General features: G+C 57.1%; 2 protein-coding genes across 3 annotated transcripts; both read left to right on the forward strand.

The window, feature by feature from the left end:
- The first annotated feature begins 1,136 nt into the window (after nucleotides 1–1,136).
- On the forward strand, nucleotides 1,137–4,430 carry SAMD1 (sterile alpha motif domain containing 1). The gene is made up of 5 exons (XM_082729458.1): nucleotides 1,137–2,478; nucleotides 2,902–3,196; nucleotides 3,287–3,383; nucleotides 3,482–3,593; nucleotides 3,696–4,430. The coding sequence occupies exons 1-5, from the start codon at nucleotides 1,522–1,524 to the stop codon at nucleotides 3,852–3,854; spliced, it is 1,620 nt and encodes a 539-aa protein (XP_082585584.1). The 5' UTR covers nucleotides 1,137–1,521; the 3' UTR covers nucleotides 3,855–4,430.
- A 1,039-nt stretch (nucleotides 4,431–5,469) lies between these two features.
- On the forward strand, nucleotides 5,470–8,607 carry LOC309864192 (UPF0575 protein C19orf67 homolog). 2 transcript variants are annotated; one of them, XM_082729497.1, is made up of 6 exons: nucleotides 5,470–5,971; nucleotides 6,650–6,794; nucleotides 6,916–7,016; nucleotides 7,104–7,289; nucleotides 7,633–7,767; nucleotides 8,225–8,607. In XM_082729497.1, the coding sequence occupies exons 1-6, from the start codon at nucleotides 5,637–5,639 to the stop codon at nucleotides 8,397–8,399; spliced, it is 1,077 nt and encodes a 358-aa protein (XP_082585623.1). In that variant the 5' UTR covers nucleotides 5,470–5,636; the 3' UTR covers nucleotides 8,400–8,607. The 2 variants fall into 2 exon arrangements, with proteins under 2 accessions (XP_082585623.1, XP_082585624.1); XM_082729498.1 differs by having other exon boundaries at nucleotides 6,653–6,794.
- Nucleotides 8,608–13,232: the final 4,625 nt, after the last annotated feature.

Genomic DNA, 13,232 nt, shown 5'->3' on the forward strand with positions numbered 1-13,232 from the left:
CTTTCTCCCCCACCAATTTGTGCTTTTTTCTCTCTTAAAAGTGGGGAACCACCCATTCATCCCCATATTTGTCCCTCTCATAACTTCTCCCCATCCAGGAGGAGCTCTCAGGCCTGGGGTGGGGCCCCGGGTGGGCACGGGGCAATTCAACCTGTGTGCTGCGAAGGACGCGACTTCCTCTTGAACAGTGTGCTGTTGTAAACATATTTGAAAACTATTACCAATAAAGTTTTGTTTAAAAAAAAGTGTCGGTAGTGTTCCCGACTTCGGTCACCCGCCCACATACCCCCAGGGGTTTGGAAAGAGAATTTCGGACCCCAACGTCCAGGCTGATCAGGATCTGGCCTAGAGTCCTTGTAAAACCGGGTTTGGCCAGAATTCAGCCACTACCCCGCCCCGCAGGAGAAGGGGGCGCCAAACTGCCCTTTGACCCTGGACTCGGGGTCCCCACTCTGCGGCGCGACCCCTCGGCGTCCAGCCCTCGGCCGAGAGGGCGCTCTAAGGAGACGCTGGGGCCGGCGCGCCGGGAGGCCGAGCGGCGGCGGGGGCGGCCCTGGCGGGGGGGCGGGCAAAGGGTGGGGGAGACCGTGCGCGCCCCCTCCCCGCATCCTCCGCGCGGAGCGCAGGGCCAAGCGCGCCGTTGGGGCGCGGGGGCGGCGACAGTCCGAGGGTCCCCGCGGCGCCTGGCGAGCGCAGCGGCCCGGCCCGCGGGCGGCGAGTTCCCGGTAAGTGCGGTCCCGAGAGCGGAGCGCGCCGGGGAGGCGTGGAGAGGGGGGCTGGGCGCCGGGGACGTCTGGGTCCCGCGCCCAATGGCTGGAGGGCGGCCGAGCGCCGCCCGCCCGCCCCGCCCGCCCCCTCTCCCCTCCCCCCGGCGCTCCCCTCCCCCTCCCCCGCCCGCCGCTTTCCCCCGCCCCCGCCCCGGCGCCAACTCCACGGCGCCTCCTTAAAAAGCGCGCGGGAGTTGTAAGGGGGGGCCGGAGCGAGCCAGAGTGAGCGAGAGCGCAGGGTAAAGGGGGCGGGCGGGGGGCCCGGGCTCCACCTTAAAAGCGGGCGCGTGGGGGTGGGAGGGAGGAAGGCGGGCGGCGGGGAGGAGGGAGGGAGGGAAGGAAGGGGGGCCGGAGTGTCCCGGGCGCAGGGCGCGCGTGCGGCGGCGGCGGCGGCGGGGAGGGGCCGGCCGCGCCGCGCTCCCCTCCTCCCTCCTCGCATCCCCGGCCCCGCGCGCGCCCAGCAGAAGCGGGTCTGTGTGTGCGTGCGTGCGAGTGAGTGAGTGTGTGCATATTTTTTTCTCTCTTTTCTTTCTCTCTCACTGTTTTTTCTCTCTCGCGCTCCCTCTCTCTCGCTTTTTTTTTTTTTTTTTTTTGCAAAGAAACAGCAGCGCCGCCGCCGCTCCGCCGAGGCGCTGCGCCCCCCGGGGGGGGAGGCGGAGGAGGCGGGCAGCGGCGGAGGGAGGGGAGCCGGGGAGGGGGGCGCCGCGCTGGGAGGGAGGCAGCGCGCACGGTGCAGCCGGGCCGGGCGGGAGGCATGGCGGGGCCCCCGGCCCTACCCCCGCCGGAGACGGCGGCGGCCGCCACCACGGCGGCCGCTGCCTCGTCGTCCGCCGCTTCCCCGCACTACCAAGAGTGGATCCTGGACACCATCGACTCGCTGCGCTCGCGCAAGGCGCGGCCGGACCTGGAGCGCATCTGCCGGATGGTGCGGCGGCGGCACGGCCCGGAGCCGGAGCGCACGCGCGCCGAGCTCGAGAAACTGATCCAGCAGCGCGCCGTGCTCCGGGTCAGCTACAAGGGGAGCATCTCGTACCGCAACGCGGCGCGCGTCCAGCCGCCCCGGCGCGGAGCCACCCCGCCGGCCCCGCCGCGCGCCCCCCGCGGGGGCCCCGCCGCCGCCGCCGCCGCGCCGCCGCCCACGCCCGCCCCGCCGCCACCGCCCGCGCCCGTCGCCGCCACCGCCCCGGCCCGGGCGCCCCGCGCGGCCGCCGCTGCCGCCGCCACAGCGCCCCCCTCGCCCGGCCCCGCGCAGCCGGGCCCCCGCGCGCAGCGGGCCGCGCCCCTGGCCGCGCCGCCGCCCGCGCCTGCCGCTCCTCCGGCAGTGGCGCCCCCGGCCGGCCCGCGCCGCGCCCCCCCGCCCGCCGTCGCCGCCCGGGAGCCGCCGCTGCCGCCGCCGCCACAGCCGCCGGCGCCGCCACAGCAGCAGCAGCCGCCGCCGCCGCCGCAGCCACAGCAGCCGCCGGAGGGGGGCGCGGCGCGGGCCGGCGGCCCGGCGCGGCCCGTGAGCCTGCGGGAAGTCGTGCGCTACCTCGGGGGCAGCGGCGGCGCCGGCGGCCGCCTGACCCGCGGCCGCGTGCAGGGGCTGCTGGAGGAAGAGGCGGCAGCGCGAGGCCGCCTGGAGCGCACCCGCCTCGGAGCGCTCGCGCTGCCCCGCGGGGACAGGCCCGGACGGGCGCCGCCGGCCGCCAGCGCCCGCGCGTCGCGGAGCAAGGTGAGCGCGCCGGGGAAGGGGGGGTTGCCGCGCGGTAGGCAGGTGCGGGCGAAGTTGGTGGCGGGGCGCGAGTCCCGGGAGGAATCGGGCGGCGGGCGGCCCTGGCTTTTCGCGTCTTAACTGCGGGTTCGGCGCATGGTGACCTTGGCAAGTGACTTAATCTTGCCGAGCCTCAGTTTCCTCCGCTTGTAAAACGCGACTTAATAGCAGTAGCGACCCCTTGAGGTTGTTGAGCGAGTTTAGTGAGATTTGGCTACTGAGGGCTTTATTAACACAGAGCCTGGCACGGACTGAATGCGTAAAAGTTAGTCCGTGTTGATATTAAAGGTGGGTGTTAAGCACACCACCCGGTCCTGGATCCCAGGGACTGGGCCCAGGGCCAGAACAGCTACTAACCTTTCCTGCCTCTCTCCCCGGCACCAGAGAGGTGGAGAAGAGCGAGTGCTTGAGAAGGAAGAGGAGGAAGAAGACGAGGAAGAGGAGGATGACGAGGATGATGTGTCTGAGGGCTCAGAGGTGCCTGAGGGTGACCGTCCAGCAGGTGCCCAGCACCACCAGCTTAATGGCGAGCGAGGCCCTCAGAGTGCCAAGGAGAGGGTCAAGGAGTGGACACCCTGTGGACCCCACCAGGGCCAGGATGAAAGTCGGGGGCCGGCACCAGGCAGTGGTACCCGCCAAGTGTTCTCCATGGCAGCCATGAATAAGGAAGGGGGATCAGGTAAGGATCTCTCTGAGTTGGAGGGATTGCCTGGTGGGGAGGAACTGAGCCCCAAGACAAAGCCACAGGCATATGTGTTTTCTTTCCCAGCCTCTGCTGCCACTGGGCCGGACTCCCCGTCCCCTGTGCCTTTGCCCCCAGGAAAACCAGCCCTACCAGGGGCCGATGGGACCCCCTTTGGCTGTCCGTAAGTTGGGGTATTTGAGACACGGGGGTGTTGCCTTCATAGGTGTAACAGAACCAGGGGAGTATCGCTTCTCACTGGTTCCCTCTGTTCTGACACAGCTCCGGGCGCAAAGAGAAGCCAGCTGACCCCGTGGAGTGGACGGTGATGGACGTGGTTGAGTACTTCACCGAGGCCGGCTTCCCAGAGCAGGCAACAGCTTTCCAAGAGCAGGCGAGTTCCCAGCCCTCAGTGTGCCCCTCTATTCCAGGGCCTCAGTGGGGGTCAGCTCTCACCCTGCTCTCACCCTGCTCGCTCTCTCTCTGTCCCACCCAGGAAATCGATGGCAAGTCTTTGCTGCTCATGCAGCGCACGGATGTGCTGACTGGCCTGTCCATCCGCCTGGGCCCAGCCCTGAAAATCTACGAGCACCACATCAAGGTGCTGCAGCAAGGCCACTTTGAGGATGACGACCCTGATGGCTTTCTAGGCTGAGCGCCCAGCCTCGCCCCAGCCCCAGCCCATTCCAGCCCCCATCTCACCCAAGACCCCCAGAGTCCAGGAGCTGGATGGGGACACTCTCAGCCCTCATAACAGATTGCAGTGAGGGGGCATTCCTCCCTATTCATCTCTCCCTGTGTTTCCCCAGCATACACACATCTGGCCCCCAGCACATCCTATACTCCATGATGGAGGAGTGTGGGGTGAGACCGGGCCTGCTCATGTCACCCCAGGAGGCTAGCCCTCCCCTCAAGTCTAGGACATTTTTGAAAAAAACAAAAAAAAGAAAAAAAGAAAAACGGGGGCTTCCTATCTCCCCTAGATCCTCTTCAGTTCAGCCAGATGTTTCCTATATAAATGTTCTGTTCTGCCTATTCATATTGGTGGGTGGCCTTTCCTCTCTCCCCCACCACCCATGCCCCATCCCAGTCTGCCCTTGGGAACAGCTGGGGTGGGGTCTCTGGGTCTTCCCTAACCCTCTCCTTTCTTTCTGTTGGTTGTTGCTCCAGCTGGCTGTATTGCTTTTTAATATTGCACCGAAGGTTTTTTAAATAAAGTTTTAAAAAAAAATGCCAGTTCAATTTTATGAATGGAATAGGGGGAGGAGCTTGAAGAGCTATGGGCCTCCTGGGAGAGTCTAGGGTTCAGACAAAATTGTTTGAGGAGGAAGACAGGTAGTGTGTGGGGCTGCCTGACAGCCAGCTAAGATAGGAAGTGCTGCAGGAGAGCAGGAATATTTGCCTAGTTGGGTCACCTCCCCATGCTCAGAACAGTGCCCAGACACACAGTAGGTGCTCAAATATTTGTTGAGTGACCGGCAGCTAACTAGGCTTTATGAGCATTTTCTCGGTTGTTCTCTCTGCAGCCCCATAGGCAGAGAGCTCATAAAACACCACTTTCTGGAAGAGGCAACTGGCTCAGCACAGCAAAGATGCTTGCTCAGGGTCCCAGGGGGTGGGGTCAGACACCTGTCTGAGTTCTTTTACCCAGAGTCTTTTTAAGTGTAATTAATGTATTTGGCTTCCTAGCTGTATGTCTGTCAGCTTTGGCACACCACCAAGAATCTAGTTTCTAAGTGTTGGGGGCAGGGGTCTGTTCTGGACCCATGGTAGGGTCTCCAGGCCTCCCTGTCTGGGCCAATTTAAAAGGAACGGAAGGGATGAGATCATGGGACCCGCACCTTTTTCCAAGTGAAGATTTTTAGTATTGTTACCAGTTGGAACAGCTACTGACATCACAAGTCCCTGCTAAGTTCAAATGCAGTTTTCCAACTCCATTAGAGTTTCTTAAAAAAAATATACAGATTCGGGGGCCAGAGTCAGACTCTACGCAGCAGGGGCGTCCTCCCTTCATGTACCTGCACCCCCGGTTTGGAGGCTCGATAAAGACCCCTCTTCCGTAGGAAGCCGCCTAGAAGAAAAGTGCTGCCCCCCCCAGGCGGCACCCCAGGACGGGACCGCGCCAGCACCGGCCCACGACGCCTCTTTATCTGGGCGCGTCCCCCAAGCCAGGTTCCGGGAGCGCGCATGTGCGCGGGGCCCCGCGGGCGCGCAGCGCCTACCGGAGAGGCGCGCCCCTCCCGCGTGTTGAAATTCAAACGAGGCGAACTCCCTCCGTGCGGCGCCGCGCGGGCGGAGAGGTCGAGGCAGGGGCGAGTTGGAGGGGGACCGCATTCCCAGTCCCGGCAAGTCCGAGGTTCCCGGGGCGGGGTCGAACCCGCGGCCAACGTGAGCGGCGGAGACTTAAAGAGCTGCGGTCCTCGCCTGCGACCCTACGATGGCTACCGAGCAGTGGTTCGTGGAGCCGCTCCCCCCGGGCCCTGGGGAAACACCGCCCCCGGGCGACTTGGAACCTGCGGCGCAGCCCTGCGGAGACCCCTCCTGGTCGGCGTCCCCTGGTGGGCCTGGGAACCCCCCCGAGGCAGAACCGGAGGATGTCCAGGGGCAGCTGCTGGAGGCCTCTACGGCTACTCCTTCCCCCGAGCCCCTGGCCCCCGGCCCAGGCCCCGCCCCTCCTCGCCTACCCTTGGACACCATGTTCAGCCCCATCACCGAACAGCTCCGCTACCTGCTCAAGAAGGCAGATGATTTCCAGAGCTACTTGCTTTACAGGTGATTCTGGATGGGGTCCTAGGTCCTGAGAATGAGACTGAGGAGAGGGTAGTAGGTGGGCAACACACGCTAGGTTCCCAAACTCAAAAGCACCAGGAGCCAGCAACTGTAAATGAAGCTAGTTGATTGCGGATCCCATCTTGAAGAGTGATAAGAACTGTGTAGAAATTTGGGGTTAGGGAGTGCCTGCTATTAGGTGGCCCCCAATTCATGAGGACTTTTCTCCCAGTTTTTAACTGTTGGCTTACACTTTGAACTCTGGGCACGCTAAACAAAACCAATCTGTGCCAGATTTGGCCCAGCTGGCTACCAGTGTGAGAGCCCCATCACGACCACCACCAAAGTATAGCGTGATGCCCAACCCAGGGGGAAAGGGACTAAAATTCTTACATTTCAGTATCCATTGGAATTCTTGGGGAGGCTGTTTAAACCCTAAATTTCTGGGCTCCACCCTACAGGAAATTTTGAGTTAAAGTCAGTGGTAGAACTCAGGTGTCAGCATCTTAACAAGTGTTCCCAATTGTTTTGATGGAAATGGTCCCGGAAGATACTCTGAGAAAGGCCTGGCGCAGGCAGAATTTTTAATAGGGGGTCCAGGCCAGGGGTACAAGTCAGCAGTGAGTAGAATGGGAAATGGGGAGTGAGGGACCCCAGGCAAAGGCCCTCTTTTCCCTTTAGCAGGGACCGAGTACAGAAGGAACAGCTGGCAAAGGCCATGCCCACCTTCTTACAGATGTGTGAGCCCTACTTTCTCTATCTGGAGGCAGCTGCACGGAGTGTGCCCCCCATCTATGGAGCCCTGCAGGAGCTGGTCCGAAAGGGGGTGTGTGGAGCAGATTTCCTAGACCCTATGCCCCTTTCTTCACCCCTCAGGAGTGGGAGAGGGTGGGGGAGGGCGATCCTGGTAGGCCAGCTAATCTCATTACACCCCTTCTTCCATGCAGCTGTTGGAGATCTCCCAACAGCTGACCCTGCGCCTGGAACAGCTGGTCCTCATGTATGCCTCCTTTGGGTTCGTGGACCTGGAGGATACGGACCCCCTAAGGTAAAAGGGTAGGACACAGGAATGGGGGTGGGGGGAGGGTGGAGTCCAGAGCCCAGTCTCACTCCCGACTCTCCCATTTCTTGCCAGCATCTCTTGTTTCTTCTGCGGGAGGTTCTCCATCAGCCCTTCTCACGAGGTGTCCATCTTCAGATACTGTGCCCCAGCCGCCTACACTGCCACCCGCTTCCCCAGATACCTCTACAAGAAGATGCGTTGGAACCTGGAAGCCACCCCAGAGCCCAGTGGCGGGGAACAAGATTCCCATGTGGATTAGTGAGTCCCCTAATAGAACCAAAGTTCTCCCCTCTCTCCGCAGCATGCCAGTGTAGGCCTCTGGTGGCCACCACCACCAGAGCATGGAAAGCCAAGCAGGAAACCAAAGATCTTTGAAAGGCCATCCCCACCTTAAAAAAAAAAAAAAAAAAACTCACCCTCCCATTAACATAAAAGTCCTCCTCTTAAAAGTAAGCTGACAGGGAGAAAAGGCCTCAGTGTTGAGCCACCTGAGAATTTGAGGACAAATTCTGAGGAGTTCCACCTCCCCCCCAGAATCAAAGCCCTCAACAGAAGAAGGTAGGAAACTGTTCATTCTTAACTGATGCCCCTCCCCTCCCAGCTACTTCCTGTGCTATCGGGATACTTGGGAAGACACAGGCAAGAGTCCGGCCAATTCGTGCCCCCAGATCCAGAAGCTGTGGTCCATTGGCCGGTGGGTGCCGCTTGGACCTCCCGACGATGACCTTTATTCATGGTAGGAGTTAGGGTGATGGCAAAGTGGGTTTGGGGCTTGGAGGGAGGGGCAGAACCCCACCAAAGACCAACTTCCCCCAATATTGGTTCCCTTGGTAATAAGGACAGTATTTTATTGTGCCCTGAAAAGTGCTTTATGCAGACTTGTGTAACAACCCATTGAGGTCTACACGTTAAGCACCATTTTACAAAGAAAACAGGTGCTCAGAGAGGTTAAGTTACCTGCCCAAGGACACACAGCTAGCTGGGTGATAGGCGAGGTCAGGGCTAGAGCTGTTCAGCCTCCCAGAGCCCTTACCCTAGGTTTCTCATCAACAAGGAAACCACTTTCCCCCCAGGGTTTTTCCCACCCCCAGCTGAAACAAAGCAGCTTTCAGCAACAGCCTTTCACTTGAGGGGAGGGGCTCCCGAGAAGCAGGGGGGCGCTCACGTCCTGGCCTGTCTGTCCTGGCCCCCAGGATTTTGTGCCCGCAGCCGCCTGGGGACTACCAGCAGCTGCTGACCATCGGCTTTGAGGAGCCCTCGCACATGCTGGCCACCGACCTGCTGGTGCAGATCCTCACGGGCCAGGCAGGCCCGGCCCGGCCCCCGAGTGCGGCCGGGCCCGCGGCGTGGGCCGCGCAGGGGTCTTGAGCCTGGAGAGAGGGTATAAGCTGGAGCTTGACAGTTCCAAACTCCAGGAGAGGGAGCAGGGGAGGGGCTCACTCGTTCTCCCAGGGCACCTCAGCCTCGCCTTCCAAGGGGCCAGGCCGAGCTGGCCAGTGGGCACCGGGTCCAGCTCGGCCGCGGAGCCCTTCGTGTGGACACACCAGTTTTGCGTTAAATAAAAGAAAGAAAGAGGTCACAGGCTCAGCCTCCGCTCGCAGTGCCGCGCCCCACCCCTTGGGGCGAGGGAGCCCCGCCTACTCGCGCGGCCTTCTGGGAAATGTAGTCTTTGAAACAAAACCAAAGTCCCTCGACTGGCGGACAAGCGCTCAAGGCATGCGCAGAGGCGCACATGAAGCTAAAAGGGAAGTAGGGGTGCCTGTCAACAACCGGAACCCAAAAAACCGCAAGTTTTGGGTAGCCGGGAAATTCAACACCCAATGGGGGAAGGGACCCTAGAGCCACGCCCACTCCCGTGTTTTGACCCGGAAGTGGCTTCTTTTTACCGAAAAGACTATATTTCCCGACGTGCCCCAGGAAAGGGCCCCGGGTCAGTTTCCGAAAGGCCAGAGTTAAATCTTCTTCCAGCTTTTCGGTAACGGAGTGGGCAGGTCGTCTTACTCGGCCGGGTGTCCCGGGCGCGGGCTGGTGGGAAAGCCGTAAGGAACTCCAACTTGGGATCTCTAAGCTTAACTCCGACCTTGGACAGGAAAAGAGACCCAGGTTGAGGTAAACTCACATATTCAAAGCTACAGCGGGCAAGTGGCGGGGCTATTGGAGCTGGTCCCTTGCGAGAGGAAGGGTGTCCTTCCTCACCCTGCTGTCACTCATCTGCGAGTTACCCCCTCATTTAAGGCATTCCTTTTCGTTCTTTGTAGCATTTTTGGAGTCAGGGGAAACCTAACCTTTAAGTTTTTAAGCAAAGCACTCACCTAAAACTCCCTGGCACATAGTAGTGTAAACCCCCGTTTAAGATGACAAAAGCGGACGTGAGAGGTAAAGTGAGTCGTCCGGATTGGACACCAGAACCCTTCATCTTTGGGGGGCCACAGGGGGTACAATTTGACTTCATTAAGATTGTTTAGTCTGAATGAGTTCAAGGGGATTCTGAAGCTCCCTAATACTTCCTTTTTTTTTTTTTTAATATTTTATTTATCCATTGAGAGAGGGAGAGAGAGTGAGTGAGAGAAGGCATGAGAGGGGAGAAGGTCACAGGGAGATGCAAACTCTCCGCGGAGCTGGGAGCCCTATGCGGGACTTGATCCCGAGACTCGATCCCGGCACTCCGGAGGATCATGACCTGAGCCGAAGGCAGTTGCTCAACTAACTGAGCCACCCAGGCACCCACTAATACGGTTTTAAGTTAGTTCCTGTGACTTACACACTCACACACACACACACACACACACTGTAAGCTCTTTAGCTTAGTCCATAGAAGTTTAAATTGAGCCACAAATGCGAGTCATATATGTAATTTCAAACCGCCTAGTAACTACATTTTTTAAAAGATGAAGTTTAAAAAAAAGATATATATTAGTGATTTTTATTTAACCCAATATATCCAAAATATTATTTCAACATATACTAAATGCAAGAAATTGAGATAGTTCCCCCTTTCAGTTAATAAGTCTTTGAAGTCTGGTGTGTCTTTCATACTTACAGCACATCTCAGTTCAGACATAGCTTTAGACTATGTCCCTTAAGGCAAATCACAGGTCACTTAAGACTAAAGATTTCTGGGGGCGCCTGGGTAGTTCAGTGGATCAAAGCCTCTGCCTTTAGCTCAGGTCATGATCCCAGAGTCCTGGGATCAAGCTCCACATTGGACTCTCTGCTTAGTAGGGAGCCTGCTTCCCCATCTCTCTCTGCCTGCCTCTCTGCCTACTTGTGATCTCTGTCTGTCAAACAAATAAATAAAATCTTAAAAAAAAAAAAAGACTAATGATTTCTGGTGCATGGTGGCAGTACTTGGAGAAGAATGAAACAGGTTTGATGTCCTGAATCCTGTTGCTTTTGAACTATCTATAACGTGATTCTCCACCTTTAGCATGGAATCGTGTGGAGGGTCTAATTTTTAAGTCTGGGTTGGGGGCCCAGAATGTGAGAAGTTCCCAAGCCATCCAGAGACTGCTGGTCCAAACACTACAGTTTGAGAACTGCTAGCCTACATCTACCTACCTGATCGTTCTCACACTTGGCTCCATGTGGGAAACACCTGTAGAGCTTTAAAAAATACTGAAGCCAAGGTGCCCCTCAGATTCTGATTTGCTTGGTGTAAGGGTGCCTCAGCGGAGTCAGGGCAGGGAAGGTGGAGAACCCAGGTCCACACTTAAGTAGTGCTGTCAACTCTACAGACTTAGTTCTTAGCAACCCTGCTGGGAATTAAGAATCTGCTCTGGGGGCGCCTGGGTGGTCCCTGCGTCCTGGGATCTAGCCCCATATTGGGCTTCCTGCTAAGGTGGGGAGCCTGCTTCTCACTCTCCAGCTCCCCTGTGCTTGTGTTTCCTCTCTCTCTCTCTTTCTGTCATAAATAAATAAAATCTTTTTTCAAAGATTTTTATTTGACAGAAAGATCACAAGTAGGCAGAAAGGCAGGCATAGAGAGAGGGGTAAGTGGGCTCCTCACAGAGCAGAGAGCCTGATGTGGGGCTCGATCCCAGAACGCTGAGATCATGACCCACTGAGCCACCCAGGAGCCCCAATAAATAAAATCTTAAAAAAAAAATCTGCTCTGGCTGTTTCCATTTCCCCCCTTGGCAGTGCTGGATCTTTGCTCTCTCAGCAGAGTCACCATCAAGTATGTGCTCAGTGTGCTGATGCCGGAATCAGGTGATTCCTTTTTGGACTGAGCTTCTTGTGGGGTCCAATGCTGTGTGAGCATTCTTTCATTCTTAATTAGCTACTTGTCCTCCCTATGGAGAATCAAGCCTGTTGCTAGACCCAGGGCATCCATAGTTGGACAAGTTCAAGAGTTGAAACAGTGATTCTAAAACATTCCTGGGTCTTTTCTTGGTCTCAGGCCCCCCCTAAGAAGCTGGTACCCTAAAACCAAAGAATAAAAGTGCACAGATACAGTTATTCAAGTTAGGGTGTTCACAGACTCTCTTGAACTCCATCAAAGGGGGACTTGAACCCCTCAGCTTAGGAGGGAAATTAGAAGGGCTTGTCAGTTGAGAGCTACAGGCTCTATGGCAAACAGCTGCTACTTATTGCATCTCCTGTCCCTCACCCCCAATTTAAAAAGTTTTCTAGTTATTTTTTAAATATTTTATTTATTTGAGAGAAATAAAGCGCAAGCAGGGGGAGTTGCAGAGGGAGAAGCAGGCTGCCAGCTGAGCAGGGAGTACTATGTGGGACTCAATCCCAGGACCCTGGGATCATGACCTGAGCCACCCAAGTGCCCCAAAAGTCGCATTTAAAGTTCAGTAGATTTCTTTTTTTTTTTTTTAAAGATTTTATTTATTTGACAGAGACAGCGAGAGAGGGCATACAAGCAGGGGGAGTGGGAGAGGGAGAAGCAGGCACCCCGCCCAGCAGGGAGCTAGAGGCAACCAGATCACAGGACCCTGGGATCATGACCCCAGCCGAAGCAGACGCTGCTTAATGACTGAGCCACGCAGATGGCCCTCTCTTTTATTTATTTAATTTTTTTTTTAATATTTTTTTATTTGTTTATTTGACAGAGAGAGACAGAGAGGTCACAAGTAGGCAGAGAGGCAGGCAGAGAGAAGGAGAAGCAGGCTCCCCGCCAAGGAGAGAGCCCGATGTGGGGCTCTATCCCAGGACCCTGGGATCATGACCTGGGCCGAAAGCAAAGGCTTAACCCACTGAGCCACCCAAGCGCCCCTCTCTCTTTTATTTTATTTTATTTTAAAGATTTTTATTTATTTATCTGAGAGACAGTGAGAGAGAGCATGAGAGGCGAGAAGGTCAGAGGGAGAAGCAGACTCCCCATGGAGCTGGGAGCCCGACGCGGGACTCGATCTCGGGACTCCGGGACCGTGACCTGAGCCAAAGGCGGTTGCTTAACCAACTGAGCCACCCAGGTGCCCTCTCTTTTATTTTTTTAAAGATTTTATTTATTTGAGAGAGAGTGAGTGAATGCACAAGCAGAGGGGGAGGGCCAGGGGCAGAAGCAGACTCCCCTGCCAAGGGGGGAGGCAGACATGGAGCCCCATCTCCAGATTGCAGATTATAACCTGAACCCAAATCACATGCTTAACTGTCTGAGCCACCCTGACTCCCCTAGATTTCTCTTTTAAAGGCTTGGTTCCAGGGGTGCCTGGGTAGCTCAGTGGGTTAAGCCACTGCCTTCGGCTCAGGTCATGATCTCAGGGTCCTGGGATCGAGCCCTGTGTTGGGCTCTCTGCTCGGCAGGGAGCCTGCTTCCCTTCCTCTCTCTCTGCCTGCCTCTCTGCCTACTTGTGATCTCTCTCTGTCAAATAAATAAATAAAATCTTAAAAAAAAAAAAAAGGCTTGGTTCCCTCCTCGCTGCCCCCCCACCTTTTGGAAATCAGAAGCTCTGGTGCCACTGAGTTCACTCATTGGTAGTACTGTAGATATGGAGGAACACTCATCTGCCCGTCGAAACAAGGCATTTTACAACACACCCCATTTCTCTCCTTAATATCTGTCTGGGATCTATACGGCATGTGAAGTTTGCCATAGCTGGACAGATTATATATGGCCTTCTATACCCTGTTGAGAAGCTTGTACCTATACCACCACCCCATTTTTTGGGGGTAGCTATTGTTTACGTCCTCAGGGCAGGAACAACCTCTTATCACCTCTGTCTAGCCAGCGCCCAGCTCCGGGCATTC

This window comes from Mustela nivalis, assembly GCF_964662115.1.
Source record: "Mustela nivalis genome assembly, chromosome: 1".
Lineage (NCBI taxonomy): Eukaryota > Metazoa > Chordata > Mammalia > Carnivora > Mustelidae > Mustela > Mustela nivalis.

Excerpts from the sequence above, each read along its gene's own strand:
- SAMD1 (XM_082729458.1), top strand. The coding sequence starts at position 1,522 with ATGGCGGGGCCCCCGGCCCTACCCCCGCCGGAGACGGCGGCGGCCGCC. Across the intron at positions 3,384-3,481 it reads GGGACCCCCTTTGGCTGTCC|CTCCGGGCGCAAAGAGAAGC; the intron begins GTAAGTTGGGGT and ends GTTCTGACACAG. Across the intron at positions 3,594-3,695 it reads CAACAGCTTTCCAAGAGCAG|GAAATCGATGGCAAGTCTTT; the intron begins GCGAGTTCCCAG and ends TGTCCCACCCAG.
- LOC309864192 (XM_082729497.1), top strand. The coding sequence starts at position 5,637 with ATGGCTACCGAGCAGTGGTTCGTGGAGCCGCTCCCCCCGGGCCCTGGG. Across the intron at positions 6,795-6,915 it reads AGGAGCTGGTCCGAAAGGGG|CTGTTGGAGATCTCCCAACA; the intron begins GTGTGTGGAGCA and ends TCTTCCATGCAG. Across the intron at positions 7,017-7,103 it reads GAGGATACGGACCCCCTAAG|CATCTCTTGTTTCTTCTGCG; the intron begins GTAAAAGGGTAG and ends ATTTCTTGCCAG.